Source organism: Gymnogyps californianus, chromosome 6 (assembly GCF_018139145.2).
Source record: "Gymnogyps californianus isolate 813 chromosome 6, ASM1813914v2, whole genome shotgun sequence".
Taxonomy (NCBI): Eukaryota; Metazoa; Chordata; class Aves; order Accipitriformes; family Cathartidae; genus Gymnogyps; species Gymnogyps californianus.
Window position 1 is genome coordinate 24,059,166 of NC_059476.1, and position 17,792 is coordinate 24,076,957.

Genomic DNA, 17,792 nt, shown 5'->3' on the forward strand with positions numbered 1-17,792 from the left:
AAAGACAGATGTCATATGAAAGGTAGTGGTGAGGGGAATAAAACAACAAATACTAATTTAAATTAAAATCTTGTAAATAGCTGGATACTGAATGTTACCAAACAAGTCAATACCAAGGTTCCTGAATAACCTTTCCGTTGCTGTCTTGTGCATATACACTGTAATAGTTCTTCTCTGTGTAGTCACCTGGCATTCACGGGATGTTGCTGCCATGTTCTAACAGAAATCTGTGAAAAATACTTGGTTACCTTAAGTCTTGCTAAATGGCTTCAGTTTTGTCAGGAGACAAATTTCGAGTCACTGATGTCTGCTAGGCTAATGTAGCTCTCCTGACGAAGGACTGGTTTTTTTAGGAATGTGTACCCACGCCCTAGGGGGCTGAAAACAAACATAAAGTTGGCAGGCAATTCTTCAGAAAATTTCTGTGCTGCCTTTTACTGTCTATCAAAATTGGTCCTTGAACTTGGTGAGATAAGAGAGGAAGTGGAAGAGCTCCCTGCTCCCATCTCTTTAGCCTCTCGTGCGTTTTGTTCTCTGAATGGCTAATTGCATTTTGTTTCTTGTCTTGCTAGATGGGCTGGTGATCCCATTGGTGGAACTGTCTGCAAAACAGGTTGCATTTCACATTCCATTCGAGGTGGTGGAGAAAGTTTATCCTCCAGTGCCTGAGCAACTGCAGCTTCGAATTGCCTTCTGGAGTTTCCCAGAAAATGAGGAAGATATCAGGTAATGAATAGTATTTCTGTTTCATCGATGCTTAAGGAAAAGTTCTGTTCGCTAGAGGAGAATTGTTGTTCATTTGATGTCCTGTATATTTGCTGCTTCTGCTGTTCTCATGTGCATTTTGTAGTACGTGGATGGATTACTGTTGGGTATGCTATGATATGGGGTTTTATTTTGGGGTGAGCTGCCCTACATATGTCCCAGGAAAAGCATGTACACATGCAGGTTTTTGTGTAAATGATAGCAGAATAAATGCACCCTTTAATTTGCCTGACAGTAACTAGTTTGTCGAATCTTGTCCTTATGTTAGTCTTACGCAGTATTCTTTCCAGTTTCAATTTGTTAATTAAGTCAGAGCTTTAAATGGGCTCAGAAATTGCCAGGGAGGGCTAGCTCAGTATGCTGTGCAAGCCTTTTGTTGGTATAAGTACGAGAATCAGAATTTGCTGAGTACATCAGTGATCAGAGTGGATACAGTCAGAGAGATGACTATATTTCTTATGTTTCCACATAAATTGTGTGAGTACATAGTCAAAAACACTGTGCTTTTAGATCTTTTACCAAAGTATTTTTGCTGAAGCTTTTATACTATAGGAGGCCTACCCATGTAACTGTGCATTCAGCATTTTGTTGCAAAGTAGTGATATTACACTCTTTTAGAAAGAATCATCCTGAAAGTTCTTAGATGCATTCATCTAATGTTCTGGTATCAGGTGGGGGAGGTAATGTCAGCAGTACTGATGAAATTTGTAAGATCACCTGTGGGGGAATAGAGCAAGCCAGCTGGTTGTACATGTTCATTATTCTGATGAGCACAGATGTAAAAAAACCTCACATGAGCATGCAGGTAACTCATCTACAAGTACAAGGAGTTTTTACTGTGGCATGCTAACATTGGACCTTAAATTGATATTATACTGTATATAAAAGCTTAATTTTAGGCTATGAATGAATTTGTATTTCAGAGCCTTAGGTTGAAATTCCTAGAAAAGCCAGTGGCTATACACAAACCCAGTTAGGAAGAGACTAATGATTTTTATGGTTGAATTGTCATGGAGAATGGCAGAAGAGAGCTGGACTTCATCTTTAAGATGAAGACAGCAAGGAGTTTTCAAGAACCATGTCAACAAAGAATGCAAGAGGATAATACTGTGAAGTTTCTCAAAACCAGACTGATCTTGACATGTTATGTGTATCTCTTGCAGATTGTACTCGTGTTTGGCAAATGGCAGTGCAGATGAGTTCCAGCGAGGGGAGCAGCTGTTCCGGGTGAGGGCTGTCAAAGACCCTCTCCAGATAGGTAAGAACATTGCAGCTCCACGTCTCTGGATATTTCAGATTCTCAAAACCTTATCTGCAATGGGACAGCAGTGGTATGACTGTGTCTCAAAACTAGCTTTTCTGGCATCCCAGACTAAACTCCCTGCCACGTGTATTCTTTATAATGTCTTGAGCTAAATACTATGTGTATTTCAGCCTCAATCAGCTCAACCGTGAAACTGAGTGAAAAGCAAGATATGTTCTGAAAATTAGATCCTTAATCTGTCTCAGTGTTTTGGAAAAAACTGTAGAATGCCTTTGTCTCCATAATGCTTAAATTCCTCATTGATAAAGAGAACTTGGTTTTCTAGTGGTCTGATCAAATGAATGCCTTGCCTAAAGTACATGTATGGCAGAGAGGAAGTTTGCAAGGTTTAATTATTCTTGTAGCAAAAGAGTTGTAGTAATAATACAGTTACTCATGTAGTATTTCAGCAGAAGGAAATCCCTGTTGCTTGACAGTGGGTTTTATCGCTTCTCCTCACTTATCTTTTTCTTTTTTATGTTTTATGGTTATAGGAACTAATCTTATCTTAAAGAATTGGACTCTGGATTTTTCATTAAATCCTTTGAAGTAAAGAAGAATATTGAGCTGGCTTTTACAGTGACAGCTGTTAGGCAGGAAGGCATTATGTGTAATAAAGATACTTGTATGGTAAGGTGGGCCATGTCAATCCAATGCAGAGGTGTTGTTTTTTCTGGAAGTGTAAACTTCAAAATTAGAATATTAATTGGCATGTGGGAACTGAGCCTGGTTGTAATAAGAAAAGTGATAATATAAAAAGCTGTATAACGTTAAGGAGGAAAGTTCCTGTGTTTTCCTGTGATGAGGGATAGAGACTTCTATGGGCCTGTTTAGTTGCTAGTACCAGTAATACATAAATCTCAGTGATCGGTGGAATGAATAAATTTAGGTAAAGGGCCCTCAAAAAGGGAATAAAAGGGACTCATGCTGTAAAAGTTTGGGGAGAACGAAAAGAGGAGGAGATAGACATTGAGATACGCAAATTGCAAGAGACTTATGAACTGTTATCTGAATATAGAGTAAAGCATCTGAAAGGATTTTACCTAGTCCATTGTCTACTGTAATAACAATAGCAGGAATTCTTGGGAATGGAAGTGAAGTACTTCCTCATACATAAGGTATATTGAGTTGTCAGTGAGACCAGATAGTAATTTTGGAACATCAACGAAATTGAGCTAAATAGGATTAAACTGACTTTTGAGTGCATTCATAAGCTCCTGATGTCAGGACTGAAATGCTGAGAGAGGCCTCTAAGGCATCTGCTGAACTTCAGGAAGGCAAATGTTTAAGAGAGACAAAATGAGTTAAAATACAACTGGCTAAAATTCAGTAATTCCTGGGACTTTCCCAATGGAAAAGAGCAGAATATTTAATACACGGTGCTAAGACTGTGGTCAAAACTTGTTTCAGTAATAAATTAAAAAGACAAGGTGGTGTAAAGCAATGTAAATTAACAAAGGCTAGGAATATTAGTGCAAAACTGGTGCTTGGGTGAGGAGGAGAGGAGTAGGGAAAAAGAGGAGGCAGTGAATGATACAGGGGAGGAACTTCTCAAGTACACATACGGCAACTGGGCTTCTTGACAAAGGATTATGTGTGTGGAAGGGAAGTAAGTAACTTTGTTTAAACGGTAACATTGTTTCCTCCTTAGTAGAGGAACTTTATCTAATGGAGTGCTATCCCCCCGCCCCCCCGTGAGTAGCAGCCCAGAAGCTGGGCAGTACAGGTGGGGTGGATATAATTTCAGTTGTCTACTCAGAGTGATTTTAAGGTGTGTGGTTGCAGTTTTGAGTTTCATATAGTGACAAACGGGAAAAGAAATGCAGGAAATGAAGCAGCCCTTGAGAGGGGATTTGATTTGGACGGGGATTGGGCAGTACATTGTGATATTGTGATCAATAGGACAAAGCTTGAAATGTACTTTGTGCTCTTTTTGTCCTATTTCCCTTTGCAGTATAAGATTATGATTTTTTTTTTAAACATGAGTCATCTGAGTCATCTGGTCCGCATGCAAATCCATATCCATAATTTCTGAACAATAGCACCTCTTCACCACATTCCAAAAACCCACTTTTTTTACGGTGTTCTACTGTATATACACAAAGAATTGGCTTTTGTAGACCTTCTCCTGCACATTCCCTTCGCAGCAGTCGTATACCCGCCTCCTTGCACTGAAGACATTATTGCTGTTCTCAAATAGGTGTGTTGTAGTTGTTGATTTCAGGGACTTTTTTTCTATCATAGACTTAATTTCTTTTTAACAAATGAGGAAGGCAGCAGCAGGTTCAGTCTGGATTCTAACTTTGCATCTCCTTGAATAGTGTCTCTAAGTCTCCACTTTTTAGAGATTCTCCTATCTTGGTTTAAAACAAACAAATGTCCAAAATTACCTTGCTTTACTTCGTGTCTAAAAGCTTTTGTTCAGCTCTCATTTTCCAATTTCTGTTAGTCCTGGGAAAGCCAGAGAAAAAGTTCTTGAATTCTATGCAGAGGTGTGTTTGCTGTCATTGTCATGGGGGCATCAGAACTACCAAATATCAATGAAGAAAGCTTGGAACCCGTATTGCAAGAAGTATTAGCAGGGTGTTGTTAACTCATAGGTCACTTAAATCTTTTCATTCCAGTTGCTTAGTGCGTAGCTTGGGGTATTTAAAATATGTGCATTTCCACCTGAAATCATGAGGACTAATAGGACCTCAGAAAAATGAATAAACAGACCTGAAATTTCACAATAAATGAGTTTCATGATAAATAAATATTAAATGCAAAAGACATTGATGTAGTTATCCTAAAATTCTGAAAACTGGATTTTAACCAGGAGGAAGCATACATTTCTTTTGGATACTTTTCCTGAAAGATTAAGTTTCAGGGGTAGAGCAGTGAGAAGGATAGGTTATGAACTGAAAAAGAAGCCATCTCTACTTCGTGGGACCTAGTCTAGGCAGCAGTTGATTATTTCCAGCTTTTACATTTAATCAAACCATGTGTCTTAATTGAGTATCAGAGAGGACAGTGTGCTGCTGCCCCTTCTTCACTGCATGATAAAACCTGCTTCATGGGTGCAGTAGATCACTCCTGGTGCTCTCTGTGCATAGTGAGTATGTTGTACAGTGCATGTACCTGACGCATCCTCTGAAGCATTGTTGCTGGCTGCTTGACAGATTTGTTCTGTGCATGAGTAGTAAATCTGGTGCTCATAAGAAGTGTAAGATGCACTTTCTGTGTAGAAAGCCTAAGTGCTTTCACAGAAGCACTAAGCTTGCTCTGCACCCACAGTGCATTTAGGAAAAATGGTAGCCGGGGGTGAGACTCCTGGCAGAGCAATTCCTCTGGCCTGCAGCTCATTCTCGAGGTCTCCTGGGAGTGGAGCTTGCCAAGAATTGGGTATAGATCTTAGTTTTTTCTGGTGGGCTACATGCAGTTGCAGAATGAATGCTGCTGGTGTGTGCAGACTTGTTTTTGTAATGTATTGTTATGCATGGAGTAGATAAGCTGTTACCAGGTAGTGGGAGCAGGGGGTGGGTGGGAGGGAAGAACATTGTTGCTGTCTCCGTGAGGTGGCCAGGTCACTCAGGTGTGCAGTAGATGAGATTCTTGTCTTCACATTTAAGCAGGAGGGTAAGAGCTGTGGTCTGCAGAAGACAAAAGTTGCACTTTGACTCTAAACAAGTACAATTTGATGACCATTTCTTTAAACAGTAGTGTTGGGCTAAAGCACTCCAGAATGGAGCTCATGTCACCTTTTCAGTCCCTGCAGGCTCAGACTTTTGTAAGCTGCGTAGTGAACTGAATTGTGGTATTTTTCCTGGTAAAAGTAACCATTAATTTAATCCAGAATTTTTTCCTGGTGTGGTTTCCTGTGCCATCCCACAAACAGTTGTTCAGTACAGCAAGACTGGTGGTGCAAAAGAATTGGGCAGAGATGCTTGAATTAGCAGTGTTGGTGGCAGACATGTTCATCAAGCTACAATTTGAGTTGAAGCTTGTGATATGTCATGCTGAAGCCCTTAAATTTTCTTTGTCTCTTTTTATAACTATTCTTCCCTCTTTGCATTTAATCAGTGAACTGTCTTCATATACAAATAAAAATTTCATGGTAGGAGCTTGATAAGAGTGTATAGCTGTGACCCATTCTTCTCTAACACCTTTCGAATACTTCTTTTTCTCAGTGAAACAGAATTGCTGCAATTCCAATTTGTGAAATGCTTAATTTGCTTTTGTGAAAATTAGGCCATTTTGGCATTAGTCTGAGATGCTTCTAGTATAACAGAAGGACTAGCTGAACTGTTTGGGTTGTATTATTCAAGTGTGGAACATAAATTAGAACTGTAGCTAGTAATAAGCAGTGCAGTAATTTTGTGTGAATGCCTTCTTTTGTTTTGATTCTGTTCCAATTGCTGAAATGGCTGAAGAATTTGGGTGGCATTATGTGTACTAATCAAATAATCACCCACATCAGGAAGAGGATTTGAATTCTGGTGAACAGGAGAAATAGAAAGGTTAAGTAAGGTAAGAGCAAGTTTGTATTGGCACGGGGATTATATTTTGAGGAAGAAATAGTGCACACTGTTTTTAATGGGATTTAGTAGGTCACGTGCACTCCTGAACACCATCATTATTATAATCTCACAATTTCATAATAAAAACTTAGTAGTGTGGATTTTACTTCCCTGTGCTGATGATGGAGAAACTATTTCAATCATCTGTCCCAAGCCATATTTTTTCACTTAAGGTAGATCGTTGGACTGAATTTTGGTTATGGCTTTGATACCCTTGGTGCTTTCTGTGCTTCATTAAAACTGAATTTGAGACTAGCAGAGAGGTTCTGAGGCTGATGCTCATTGCTGTAGAGGATGATTAACTGGTTATTGGGACCTTCAAGACAAGTAGAAGATTCATGCTCCTGATGGCCTTTTCCTTTCCTACTTGTAATATTCGTGCCTCTGGATAACCATTATCTCCAGAGGAAGCTGCATTATGAGTACAACTGGTATGCATTGTACATGAGTTTACACGAAGCCAAGCCTCATTAAAGTTCTTTGTCATCCTGCCTGAGATGAGATTCATAATTTATTTGTTTCATCACAGATTAATGGGGCTGGATTCATTCAAGTGTTATTGCTGAAATTTCCCTTTTCCATTGATTTTAGTCTAAGCAAGAGGGGTTTTTTGTTTTCTGAGTACATGGTTTATAAAAATGGGGTATTCGCAAAACTGCAAGGAGGTACATAATTTATGAGAAATGGGTAGCTTCTGAAGCCACAGAGTGAAAGTAAGTGTTCAGGTGTAAGTGTTGCCGCCTTTAGTTCACTGTAAAATTGTGAAAGTTGACTGAATTGGAAATAGTTCTGAAGAAGTCACCTAGCCTGTTCTGCACTGTTGCCAGAGTTAATTAACACAGAAGTCATGCTTAAAATATGTATAGTCTAGCTTTGACCCTGTGATCAAAAAACCACAGTTTTCAGTGATGGCTTTATCCAGTTCTGCTTTTCTTTGTTAAATATTAATAGAAATAAATATATAAATAAATTAATGTATTAAAAGCTGGTATTTTTGAACCTCTTATAACATGTTACATGTTTCTGCTAATATTCTGCCGTGGCTGATTGGGCACAAACAAGTGCTGGAGACTCTAGATCCATGTCCATCCCTATATGGATGTTGTTGCTAGACATGTTGTTTCGCTGTTTAAATGGCACATACCTAAATTTCCGTGCTAGCTGAATCTGTCTCCCAAGCACCGGAAGAGTAACTTTGGACTTTTGAATTTTAACAGGTTTCCATCTGAGTGCCACTGTGGTGCCCCCACAGATGGTGCCACCCAAAGGTGCGTACAACGTGGCGGTGATGTTTGATCGATGCAGGATCACGTCATGTAGCTGTACCTGCGGAGCTGGGGCCAAGTGGTGTGCTCACGTCGTGGCGCTCTGCCTCTTCCGGATACACAATGTAGGCCTTTAAATACAGTTCTGCTCTCCCCTAGGCATCTTTGAGTCTCTCCTCATTACAGTTTTATGCAATGTGCACTCTCTTTAGGGAAATTGTTCTTGGCACTCCTTTTGGTTACAGATTGTGCAAATTTGTGCTCACAGTTGCAATCTGCGGAGTGAATTGTCTGAGGCTCTAAACTGCAGAATGTCCTTTGATAGTGTGCAAATTGCTAAGGGTAGATACAGAGTCCTTTTTGGCCCCTTCCTGTTTCTCATTTAAATGCCAGAATTATTCATTCTTTCTTCAGTTCTGCAAGGAGTGAAAGGTCACCAATAGTTAGTCTTTTGTTAAAAGTCTTTGTAAATATGGGATTTGAAAGCTCTTTCTTTAGGCTGTTTGATCAGAGTGCAAAAGGAAAGTAATTTTGATCACTGTTGGCCTTTATGTTCACCAGTTCATTTTAACACATACTGAGGCAGGTAAGTGTCATTTTGATGTGTAGATTTCAAACAGTCAGTTAAGTTTATGTTTTTATTTGACTGCTTGTATTGTGTGTGGCCTTGTATAGAGTGAAAAGTAGGTGTTTCTTATGTCAACGAACTCCATGTGAAAATGTGTAGAATCAACGTGAAATACAAAAGTTGAGGGTTCAGTCTTGCACACAGATGAATTTCCTCAGGCTTTGGGAAGCTCAGAAATACATCATAAGGAAGGATTAAGCTTGGATGATTGAAAGGAACAGAAGATTTTCTGCTGTCACAGAACATTTTATAGCTAACATGCTTATGATCAACTCCAGATTCTTAAATAAATGCTAATAACCTGCTGAAGCTTGTTACTATTTCACAATGGACAATTGTAATAGGCTTAATTGATACTTTTGTGAAACCATCGGAATATCGGTATACTTTCTGTACTTAGGACCAGAGAGTTGGCTAAGAAATGGGTTCTGCTTTGAATTATTAGTTCCAGTTTTAAAAGGTGGGTGTGGAGAGTGAGGATAGGAAACAGATTTTCATTTATATTATTTACACTCAGAAAGTTTGGACCCTGTGTAAGATAAAAATAATTCTTTTCCCTCCAATCCTTTCTTCCACCTGAAAAATGATACTGAAAGGATTTTCATGTTTGTATATACTGACTGCTGACACTAGCAAGTTGCAAGCCAAAGTATATTGCTCTATGTAGACAAATCAATATCAGAAGCATCTTTATTATCCAACTGCTCTTGCCTGTTTCCAGGTTAAATTTTAAGCAGGTGCCATTTGGACATTTTTTATTCTGTAGAGTGAAAAAGGTTAAGAAACTAGTGTTTGGTTTTTTTATCATCTAAGTTATTCTAAGATATGGAAAGAGACTGATTTTAAGATTGAAGAAAAAACCTCTAATGAGATAAATGAGGTGGTTGTGATTCTGTGAAACAGCCCCCCACAGAGCTGGTTGGTTTGCCAGAAGCTTAAAGAATAATGTCCTATTTTAGAGGTTTGTTTGTGAAATCCCTGCCAGTATTTGTGCAATTGCTAGCAACAACAGATCTTAAGCACAGCTGTTAAAGCAGTTTCCTTGAAAAGAAACTCTTAAAAACAGTTTTTATAAAGCCTAGACAGCTTATGTGCATCTTATCTGCAACAGACCACATAATTACAGAAAAAAAAATTGTCCATCAGGACCAAGCATGATATGCATCAGCATAGCTACTGTTCAGGACACTTCATCCATTCAGCTTCATTAAGTCTGACCTGTTAATGGCAGTTTATATCTCCTTTTCTTTCTTCAGGCATCTGCGGTATGCTTACGAGCACCTGTTTCTGAGTCCTTGTCTCGGCTACAAAGAGACCAATTGCAAAAATTTGCTCAGTACCTAATCAGTGAACTTCCACAACAGGTAAATGGGGACAATTGATAGGACTGACTTTTTGTTAAATTCAGTTATCTTTATTCTGGGTCGATTTATATGATGTCTTTTGTTGCAAGATAACCAGTTATGCTATTCAGTTGTGCGTTGCTGGGAAGGCTTTCAGTTCTTGCCCTTTTCAGGTTTGCCATTCTATTACTTGACAACTGTCTGTTGCCAAGTAAAAGGTTAGAAGTGTCTTAAGAGGAGAAAGAAGAGTGGTGGCTGTTCATATTAGCATGAATATACACTTAGCTTGTGGAAGATCAAACACAATAAAATAAATGCATCGTGGTGAAAAACTTGGGTCAGACCAAATCAGATTGCTTCTTTTTTGTGTGTTTTGGTTAGTTAAGTGGAGAAGACTACCCAGGGGATGTGTTGTATATGCCTTAGGTGGGCACTTTCTAATGCACCCAATTAGTGACCTTTTGACTTCCCCCAGTGTAGCTTCTTGGTGATTCATAAGAATCATTTGGGTTATGGAAAGTAATAGACATGAAATTTTGTTAGTCAAAGGCAAAATTTGCTCTCCTATTCCTTAAATACCTATGTTTTTCAAGGTCAGGTCATTTATATCATCTGCCTAAAATGCTTGCACAAAATACACAAGAATACCTAAGTGACTGTGAAATCTTTGCTTTAAAAATATAAGGGCTTGGCAACTTTTTTATGCTGGTTCAACCAAAGGAGGTTGAGAAAAACTGATCTGCATGGGTATCTGTCACATTTCAGTAGTGTGTGCATAATGTCTTAAGTAGGAGTTAGATTACTGTCAGCATGTGGCTAAAATTCATATTATGGTGCTGTGCTTGGGACACTAAGATATTCTATTGCTAAAACATCCTCTAAATTTCCTACAGAAATACTAATCTTATGAGAGGAAATAGAGGAATCATATAATATGAAAGTGATATAAAAATACTGCTTTTTTGTTGCTGAGAGTTCAGCACCAATGGTCTGTGCTTCTTGCTGCATTACATAACAGACAAAGCTTTTCTTCTCTCCTTAAGGACTCAGAGCTTTATGTCACATAGTCTGGTGCTTAATAAAGGAGGGTTTTGAAAGGCTAGCAGAGGTGGTAGTTGTTTCCTGAATGGCATGTGAGTTGTTTGCTTTCAAATATTCTGTGTCTGCTCCTTTTTGCAGGGTTTATTTCTCCTTTGGTAGTGTGTAGCAGCTGTGCACCTGGGAATGTCTGGATTATTTAATTTAATTATTACTGTATTGCCAGATAATCTGATGGATGCTGCCCAACAGAAAAGTTTGGGTTTTATTGGCAGATGCATCTTAACCTGGGTTGTGTAATTCCCTTGAAAAAGGCAGGGCACGCCCCGAACTCTTCCAACGGTCTCATTCCCGGTCTTCAAGATTTCTAAGGGGAGATAGATACTCTGATACCTTGGGACCCCACATTTTGACTACATGATGTAGAATTAGAGTAGGCTGTACACATGATTCTGTTTTATCCTTATTTCCAGCTTGTGAATGACATTATGGTACAGTAATATAATGCTGAATTACTTTCAAGGGTAAAGGGATGGTGGTCTGTAGGAATGCAGCTAGATAAGGAGAAGTTTTTCAAAATCTCTGTAGAAAGTGTTTTCCGTATCTATGAACATGTTAGTGATTCTGAGTAGCTGGAATTTATTACCCAGTTCTTCTCCCAAGAGCTATTTCCCTTCATGAAGCCAGTACTCCTATTCCAATTAAATATGAGTATCTTGGCAAAAATGCCTGAAGGAGAGTCACTGCAGGTCCCTGATACTTCAACCTTAAGGTGTGACATTGCCTAGACCTGTGACTTTTCTGCTTTGTGGTGACTTAAAATACGTAGTAGTGGAAAAAGGTACAAGAATAGCTTAATGCTGAGTTTGTTGCTTCAGGTGACTGAAATGCAAAATATCCTTCTGAAGCATTGTTTTTCTTCCGTCTGTTTGAGATGGATCCGTATTATTTGCAAATATAGGTGTACTGAATGTGCCTTGCTTTACAGTAAGCGTGATCTTTAACCTCAGCTGTTGTGCGGAGAGAGGTGGGGGCATATCAGATGTTCTGTTGCAAGTCATTTAAATCCTAACTATATGCCTAACCTGTTGTAAGTGTGCGTGCTAAAGGCTAAATGGATCTACAGTTTCAGCCCAGACTTAGTTTGGGAAAAAATGCTTTCTACTGTGCATTTTTCTTTCAAAAAGAGCATGTTAAGGTTATATCTACTTAGGATTTTGCAGTCAGGTGTGAGCCTTCTCTGCTTCTGCTCTGAACTGTCCAGAAGCTATGATTAGATTAGTGCTGAAATTGCATTAGTTACTATTGAGTCTGAGTTAATATATAGATGGTCCCTTTGCTAACAGGATGGTAAATAAGCTAAAGTCTGCCCAAAAAGTTATGTATAGATGTAATTTATAGTTTGCTTCTCTCTTCCCATTAGCTTGGGTTTTAGAGAAATGATTTAGGAACAAGAAATAAAGAACATTCAAAGTGCAGGAAAATGGTGACCTTGACTGCAGTCACTTCCATCTCTCTCAAAATTAGCCGCAGTATCACTCTCTGTGGGCTCCTACTCCTCAAGAAATGAGGAAGGAACTAATAACCTATGATGCTTTTGTTTACTTCTTAGACTGTGAATGTAGGAAGTAAGCCTTGCATATAGGTTTGCTTTGAGAAAGAAGAGGAGAAAGTGTTAACAGCTGGTTTGCTATTGTATAATCTTTAGCACCCTCTATCGTCCTTTCTGAAAACATGATGGTGTGTATTTGATACTTCTGAAATTGAGTGCTTCAGTCATGAAAATCCAAGCAGATCTTTGGCTGGGTATATCAGGATAAGAAATACTGTGTATATTGAAAGTTTGCTTCATGTTTTCAGATTCTTCCAACAGCTCAGCGCTTGCTGGATGAGCTGTTATCTTCTCAGTCTACTGCCATCAACACAGTGTGTGGAGCCCCAGGTAACCTTGATATATCTTATTTCGGTAATCTGTGTCACAGATAGGAAGTGGATATATTTCCATTGCTTTGAGTTTCTGAACTGGTCTCTTACCATGTAGCTGGGATTGCAGGTGGAGGTCAAGGAAAAGGGCTAAGTACAGGCACTTGCATGTATATATGGCACAGCAACAGGCAATTGCCGATGTAATGAACACCTCAGAGTGTATGCAGAGGAGGGGAGCATCAGGCGATGCACCTTTCTAACAAAAGTTTTTTCTTTTTAAGTCAGTATTTATTATAGACGCCTGGAAATGTTGATTGGAGGGGACCTCTCCAACCTCCTACTTGAAACAGGACTGTTTGCAACACTAGATTGGGTTAGCTGTGGCCTGGGCTAGCTTAGCCAAGTCTTGGTTACCAGAGACATTACAGAGTGTTCCTATTTCAGTGCTGCATTACCCTTTTGCTCAAGAATTTTTTCCTAATGTCCAGTATGAATACCCTTTTTTTTATCATCATCTACTACCAAGAAGAGTTTGTCTGCATTGTGTTTGTGATTCCAAGTAGTTGTAGGCTGTTAATGAACATGCCTCACCCTCTCCTTTTTAGATGGAATTAGCCCATCTTCCTCAATCTCACCTCATAGGTCATGCGCTCCGTGCCCCCAACTATCTTGATAGCCCTCCACTGTATCCTCTCTGGTTTCTCAGTATCGTTCCTGGACTGGGGGACCCAAAACTGGATACAATATTCCAGATGTAACTTTACCAGTGCCAGGCAGAGGGGGATAAAATAAGTTCCTTAAATCTGCTAGCTGTGCTTTTCTTAATATAGCCCCGTTTGCAGGTTGGTTTTTTTTGTTTTGTGTTTTCAGTGAAAGTTTGCCATTGGTTTGTGTTCAGCTTGGCATCCACTATAATCACCAAACTCTGTCAGCTGCTCAGCCATTTGGTTTTCAATCTGTACTGATGGACGGGGTTTTCTGTCCCAGGTACAGAAATGTACATTTTTCCTCAATGAACTTCATGAGGTTTCTGTTGGCACAGTCCTTGAATTTCTCTTTGGCCTACTGGTTGTAGTGCTACCATTCAGCATCCCAGCCATGTCTCCCAGTTCAGTGTTGGCAGTGGTTAAGGTAATGTTATGATAGCCTTTTAAGATAGTTCTGAATAGTGAGTTCTGCAACAGGTGAAATAAACTGAGTAACACTGCCTGTGTACTCTCTATAATCTCTGTGGTTGGGCACACAGAGGAAAATATCTTCAAAGCCTGCAGACTGTTTATGTGTTATTCTTTTGTCAAGATCCCACTGCTGGACCCTCTGCATCAGATCAAAGCACCTGGTACTTAGATGAATCTACTCTGAGTGACAACATAAAGAAAACCCTTCATAAATTCTGTGGACCCTCTCCTGTTGTTTTCAGGTAAACTGTTTCCTATTGAAGGGAAAATGTGATATTTGTGTAATCTGTAAGCTCATTCACTGTATAGCCTGTACCCTTATGTGATGCCATGGACTGAAGGATGCTTAGTTTCATGGTCACTCTTCTGGACTGTATTTTTGCATAGCTTGTCCAATGTTATTTCAGTAGAGCACACTGTATTTGCTCAATACCTGGCTTGTGTGGTATTCTCAGTCTTGTTATGCATCCTCTCTTTTAGGTTATGCATGTCTGTCCCATTTAAGGTGTAGATATACTTCTGGATTTAGAATATACTCAGGATTTTGTATGGCTGTGCTTGATTGAATTTTTTCTCATCCCTGCTTTTCTGTTTTATCTACAGTGATGTGAATTCAATGTATCTCTCTTCCACGGAGCCACCAGCTGCTGCTGAGTGGGCCTGTCTCCTGCGTCCCCTGCGAGGAAGAGAGCCTGAAGGAATCTGGAACCTGCTTTCCATTGTGCGGGAGATGTTTAAGAGACGGGATAGCAATGCAGCTCCTTTGCTGGAGATTCTGACTGACCAGTGTCTCAACTATGAGCAGGTATTCAAATCTCTTTGCTATGGTGGGGAAAACTCTGGGGAACCAGGTTGAGCCAGTGACTGGTGCTATGTGCCTGTACAATCCATGGCTGAATAAATTTTTTTTAACAGTCTGTATGCATTATGGGCATGTGCTTCTCCATGCTAAAATGATGTTACAGTTTGCTCTTGTGCTGGTTTAGTGATGTCCTGTTAACACTATATCCCAAAAATACCTCAGTCCTTTTAACATGAATATATGGAGTCTGATCTCTTTTGTTCAGCGCGTTTGATTTGATCTCTGCCCAGTCAAGGTGATTTATTTTAATTTTTTTTTTCTAAACAAAGTACATCACATATGAGCTGTCATTTTGATAAAAACTGAAGGTGTATGTTGGGTGGTAGAATCTCAGATTCTTTTGTTATTTTTGTAGAAGATATCTTTTGATGGGTTTAAGTAATAAATTCTTTGATATTTTAAAAAATAATATTAGGAAAAAGGTTTCCTTTGACAGTTCAGGACACTGATCTCACTCTGTAACATAAATTGCAGTATAAGTTTCCTTATTGCTCTATCACATACCTCAACTTTGAGCAGGGGAAAGGAAATGCTTCATTTATCACATTTGTTCACTTTTTCCCTCCAAATGTGAAGGCTTCTACTAAGAGAACCTCCTGTGAGTGTTTTGTTCTGTGGGCATGTGCCTTCTTACCAGAGAATTTTTGAGAGGCCCTTAGTTCTCACAAACCAATACTGCTTTAATGCTTGTAGTTATTTTGGAGTCAAATGAAAACATGGTACTAGCTACAGATCCCGTTTCCTTGCGGTTATGAGGTTAAGTGAGAGCAGAGGATGAGATGTTGGCCACAATACAACTCCACTGAACATTTTCTTCTGCAGATAACCGGCTGGTGGTACAGTGTGCGAACATCTGCATCACACAGCAGTGCTAGCGGGCACACAGGACGCAGCAATGGCCAGTCAGAAGTAGCCGCTCATGCTTGTGCAAGTATGTGTGATGAGATGGTGGTTCTTTGGAGGCTGGCTGTCCTTGACCCAACTATTAGTCCACAGAGGTGAGCACCAGAATCGGATCCAGTGTCTCTTTTATTTCTGTGATATTCAAGCACACTCAAGAGTTTCTTCCTATAGACTTCTTGTGTTTGTAGCATTACCTCATTACCTGTTCAACCATTAGTCCTTCTGGACTATGTGCTATGTAAGGTTCAAGAGCACTATAATTGCTTTAAACTTTAATTGCTATTGCTGCTCACTTTTAGCAACATCATGTAGTGTGAATAATTTGTTTTCTAAGAGTTGTACATATGAGTGTAATTCTGCATTTCAGTATCCCAGTGGAGAACATTCCTTTGAATGATAACACCGGCTACCAATAATTTTAATGCTTTCTAAATTTAACTATTCAGCAGTTTAATGGATTTCTGTTTAGCCCAATCATTCACTGTTGTCTATTTCAAGATGAACCATTTCTTGCTTTCTGTGCTCTTAGGGAGTTTATTCTCTGCAGTGTATTGGTAAACGGTGTCACCGGTGTATGATTTTCAGTCAGTGTTTTCAATTGTCTGAGGAAAAATTGTGAGGCTTCTGCAGGTTTCTAAACCATATTGTGCCTTGGTAAATCACTGCCATCTTTATTTAGCACAAGTTGAATAGCAGTGGAAGTACTGAGGGCTTGTGTTGAGATACTGTGGTTAACATTGTAATAATTTGTTTTGCACATCTAGTCTACAAAGTGTGGTATGTAAAATGTACTGAATTAGTTTAATGTGCTATAAATGCTCAGAAAAAGTTTTTCAGAACAAATGAAAACAGGATGGTATTTTCAATACAATTACACATTAACAGGATTTGCTTTCTGTGAATTGTGTAACATTAATAAAATGCCCTATCTATGTAAGGTACATCAGGGACACTAAAATGGATGCAGTTTCTGTCTTGTACAGTTTACAATATGAAGTAGCTAAATATAGGAGATGATGACAAATCAAAAACTGTAGGAAACTGGGAATGAGGCTTAAAATAAACACAAACATCAATCAGATCACATAGAAAAACCATAAAAGGTTTTGGCTTTTAATAAAGTATGAAGTTGTGCTATGTGTATTCACATTTGAGTTATTTGGCGCAGTTCAAATTTGCTCAGATCTTGTACTTGAGCTCATGCCTAATTGAAATGTTCCTGCTTGACTACCTATTCTCTTGGCATTTGAATAGTCACCAAGAAGAACCCTCTTCTACCCGTCCTTGCTATTCTTTCCGGTGAATCATAAGGAGACTTGCTACCTCATTCCTAATTCATTGCAGGCTCTCATCCTTTCCTGAGTAGTTCCCCCTTCTTCTTTTTCCTTCTGAAAATCCTCTCCTTGATTAAGCCCTACCAGTCTACTCCCTTCTTAATTAATTTCTTTAGTGGACAAATAGAAGCAGTCCATTTTGTTTAGCTCCTTTTGTCCTAATACCCTTTGCACCTAAATTGGGTCACCCCATTTTGATTTGATTTTTTGTTCTTTTGCTTTTGATAGGAAATCTGAGAGGATTGAAGCGTTGGCCTTGTACCTCAGATCTCTGAAATCTGTGGCAGAAACAAGATGGCAGTTGATTGAGACACTTGGTGCAATTTCTAGAAATGTCTTTTCCTCCTCTTAAATTAGATCACCCAAATGTGTAATCCATTTAGACTATCTTGCTCATATGCTTAGGCCCTACGTGAGATTTGGAGCTGGGAAATGCAGAAATGCTTTGTTCTTCCCATGGTAATATAGGGCATGGGACTAACTGCTGTGTAATTTAAGTCTATATAACCCTACCAGCTTGCTTCTTCCTCAGAGTTATTTGAACATCAGTTATTTTTGTCTTGCTTGTTCTGTGCCTATGCCTTGGAACAGTTTAGTCTCCTGAGGACAGCCTGCTAAAGCCTAAATTAAGTTGTTGGACTCTAGATAGGCATATCAGGGTAAAGAGGTAAGTGCCTGGGAGGTAGAT

At 39.2% G+C, this 17,792-nt stretch overlaps 1 protein-coding gene across 5 annotated transcripts in view; it reads left to right on the top strand.

Annotated features, from left to right (window-relative positions):
* ZSWIM8 (zinc finger SWIM-type containing 8) overlaps positions 1-17,792 on the top strand; it is a 63,169-nt gene that overhangs the window by 24,658 nt on the left and 20,719 nt on the right. For all 5 annotated transcript variants that reach the window (XM_050899009.1, XM_050899010.1, XM_050899012.1 and 2 more), the window contains 8 exons: positions 573-726; positions 1,929-2,023; positions 7,845-8,017; positions 9,777-9,884; positions 12,762-12,843; positions 14,127-14,247; positions 14,609-14,810; positions 15,690-15,865. In XM_050899009.1, the coding sequence (XP_050754966.1) occupies positions 573-726; positions 1,929-2,023; positions 7,845-8,017; positions 9,777-9,884; positions 12,762-12,843; positions 14,127-14,247; positions 14,609-14,810; positions 15,690-15,865 (1,111 nt within the window). The remainder of the gene's footprint in view (positions 1-572; positions 727-1,928; positions 2,024-7,844; positions 8,018-9,776; positions 9,885-12,761; positions 12,844-14,126; positions 14,248-14,608; positions 14,811-15,689; positions 15,866-17,792) is intronic.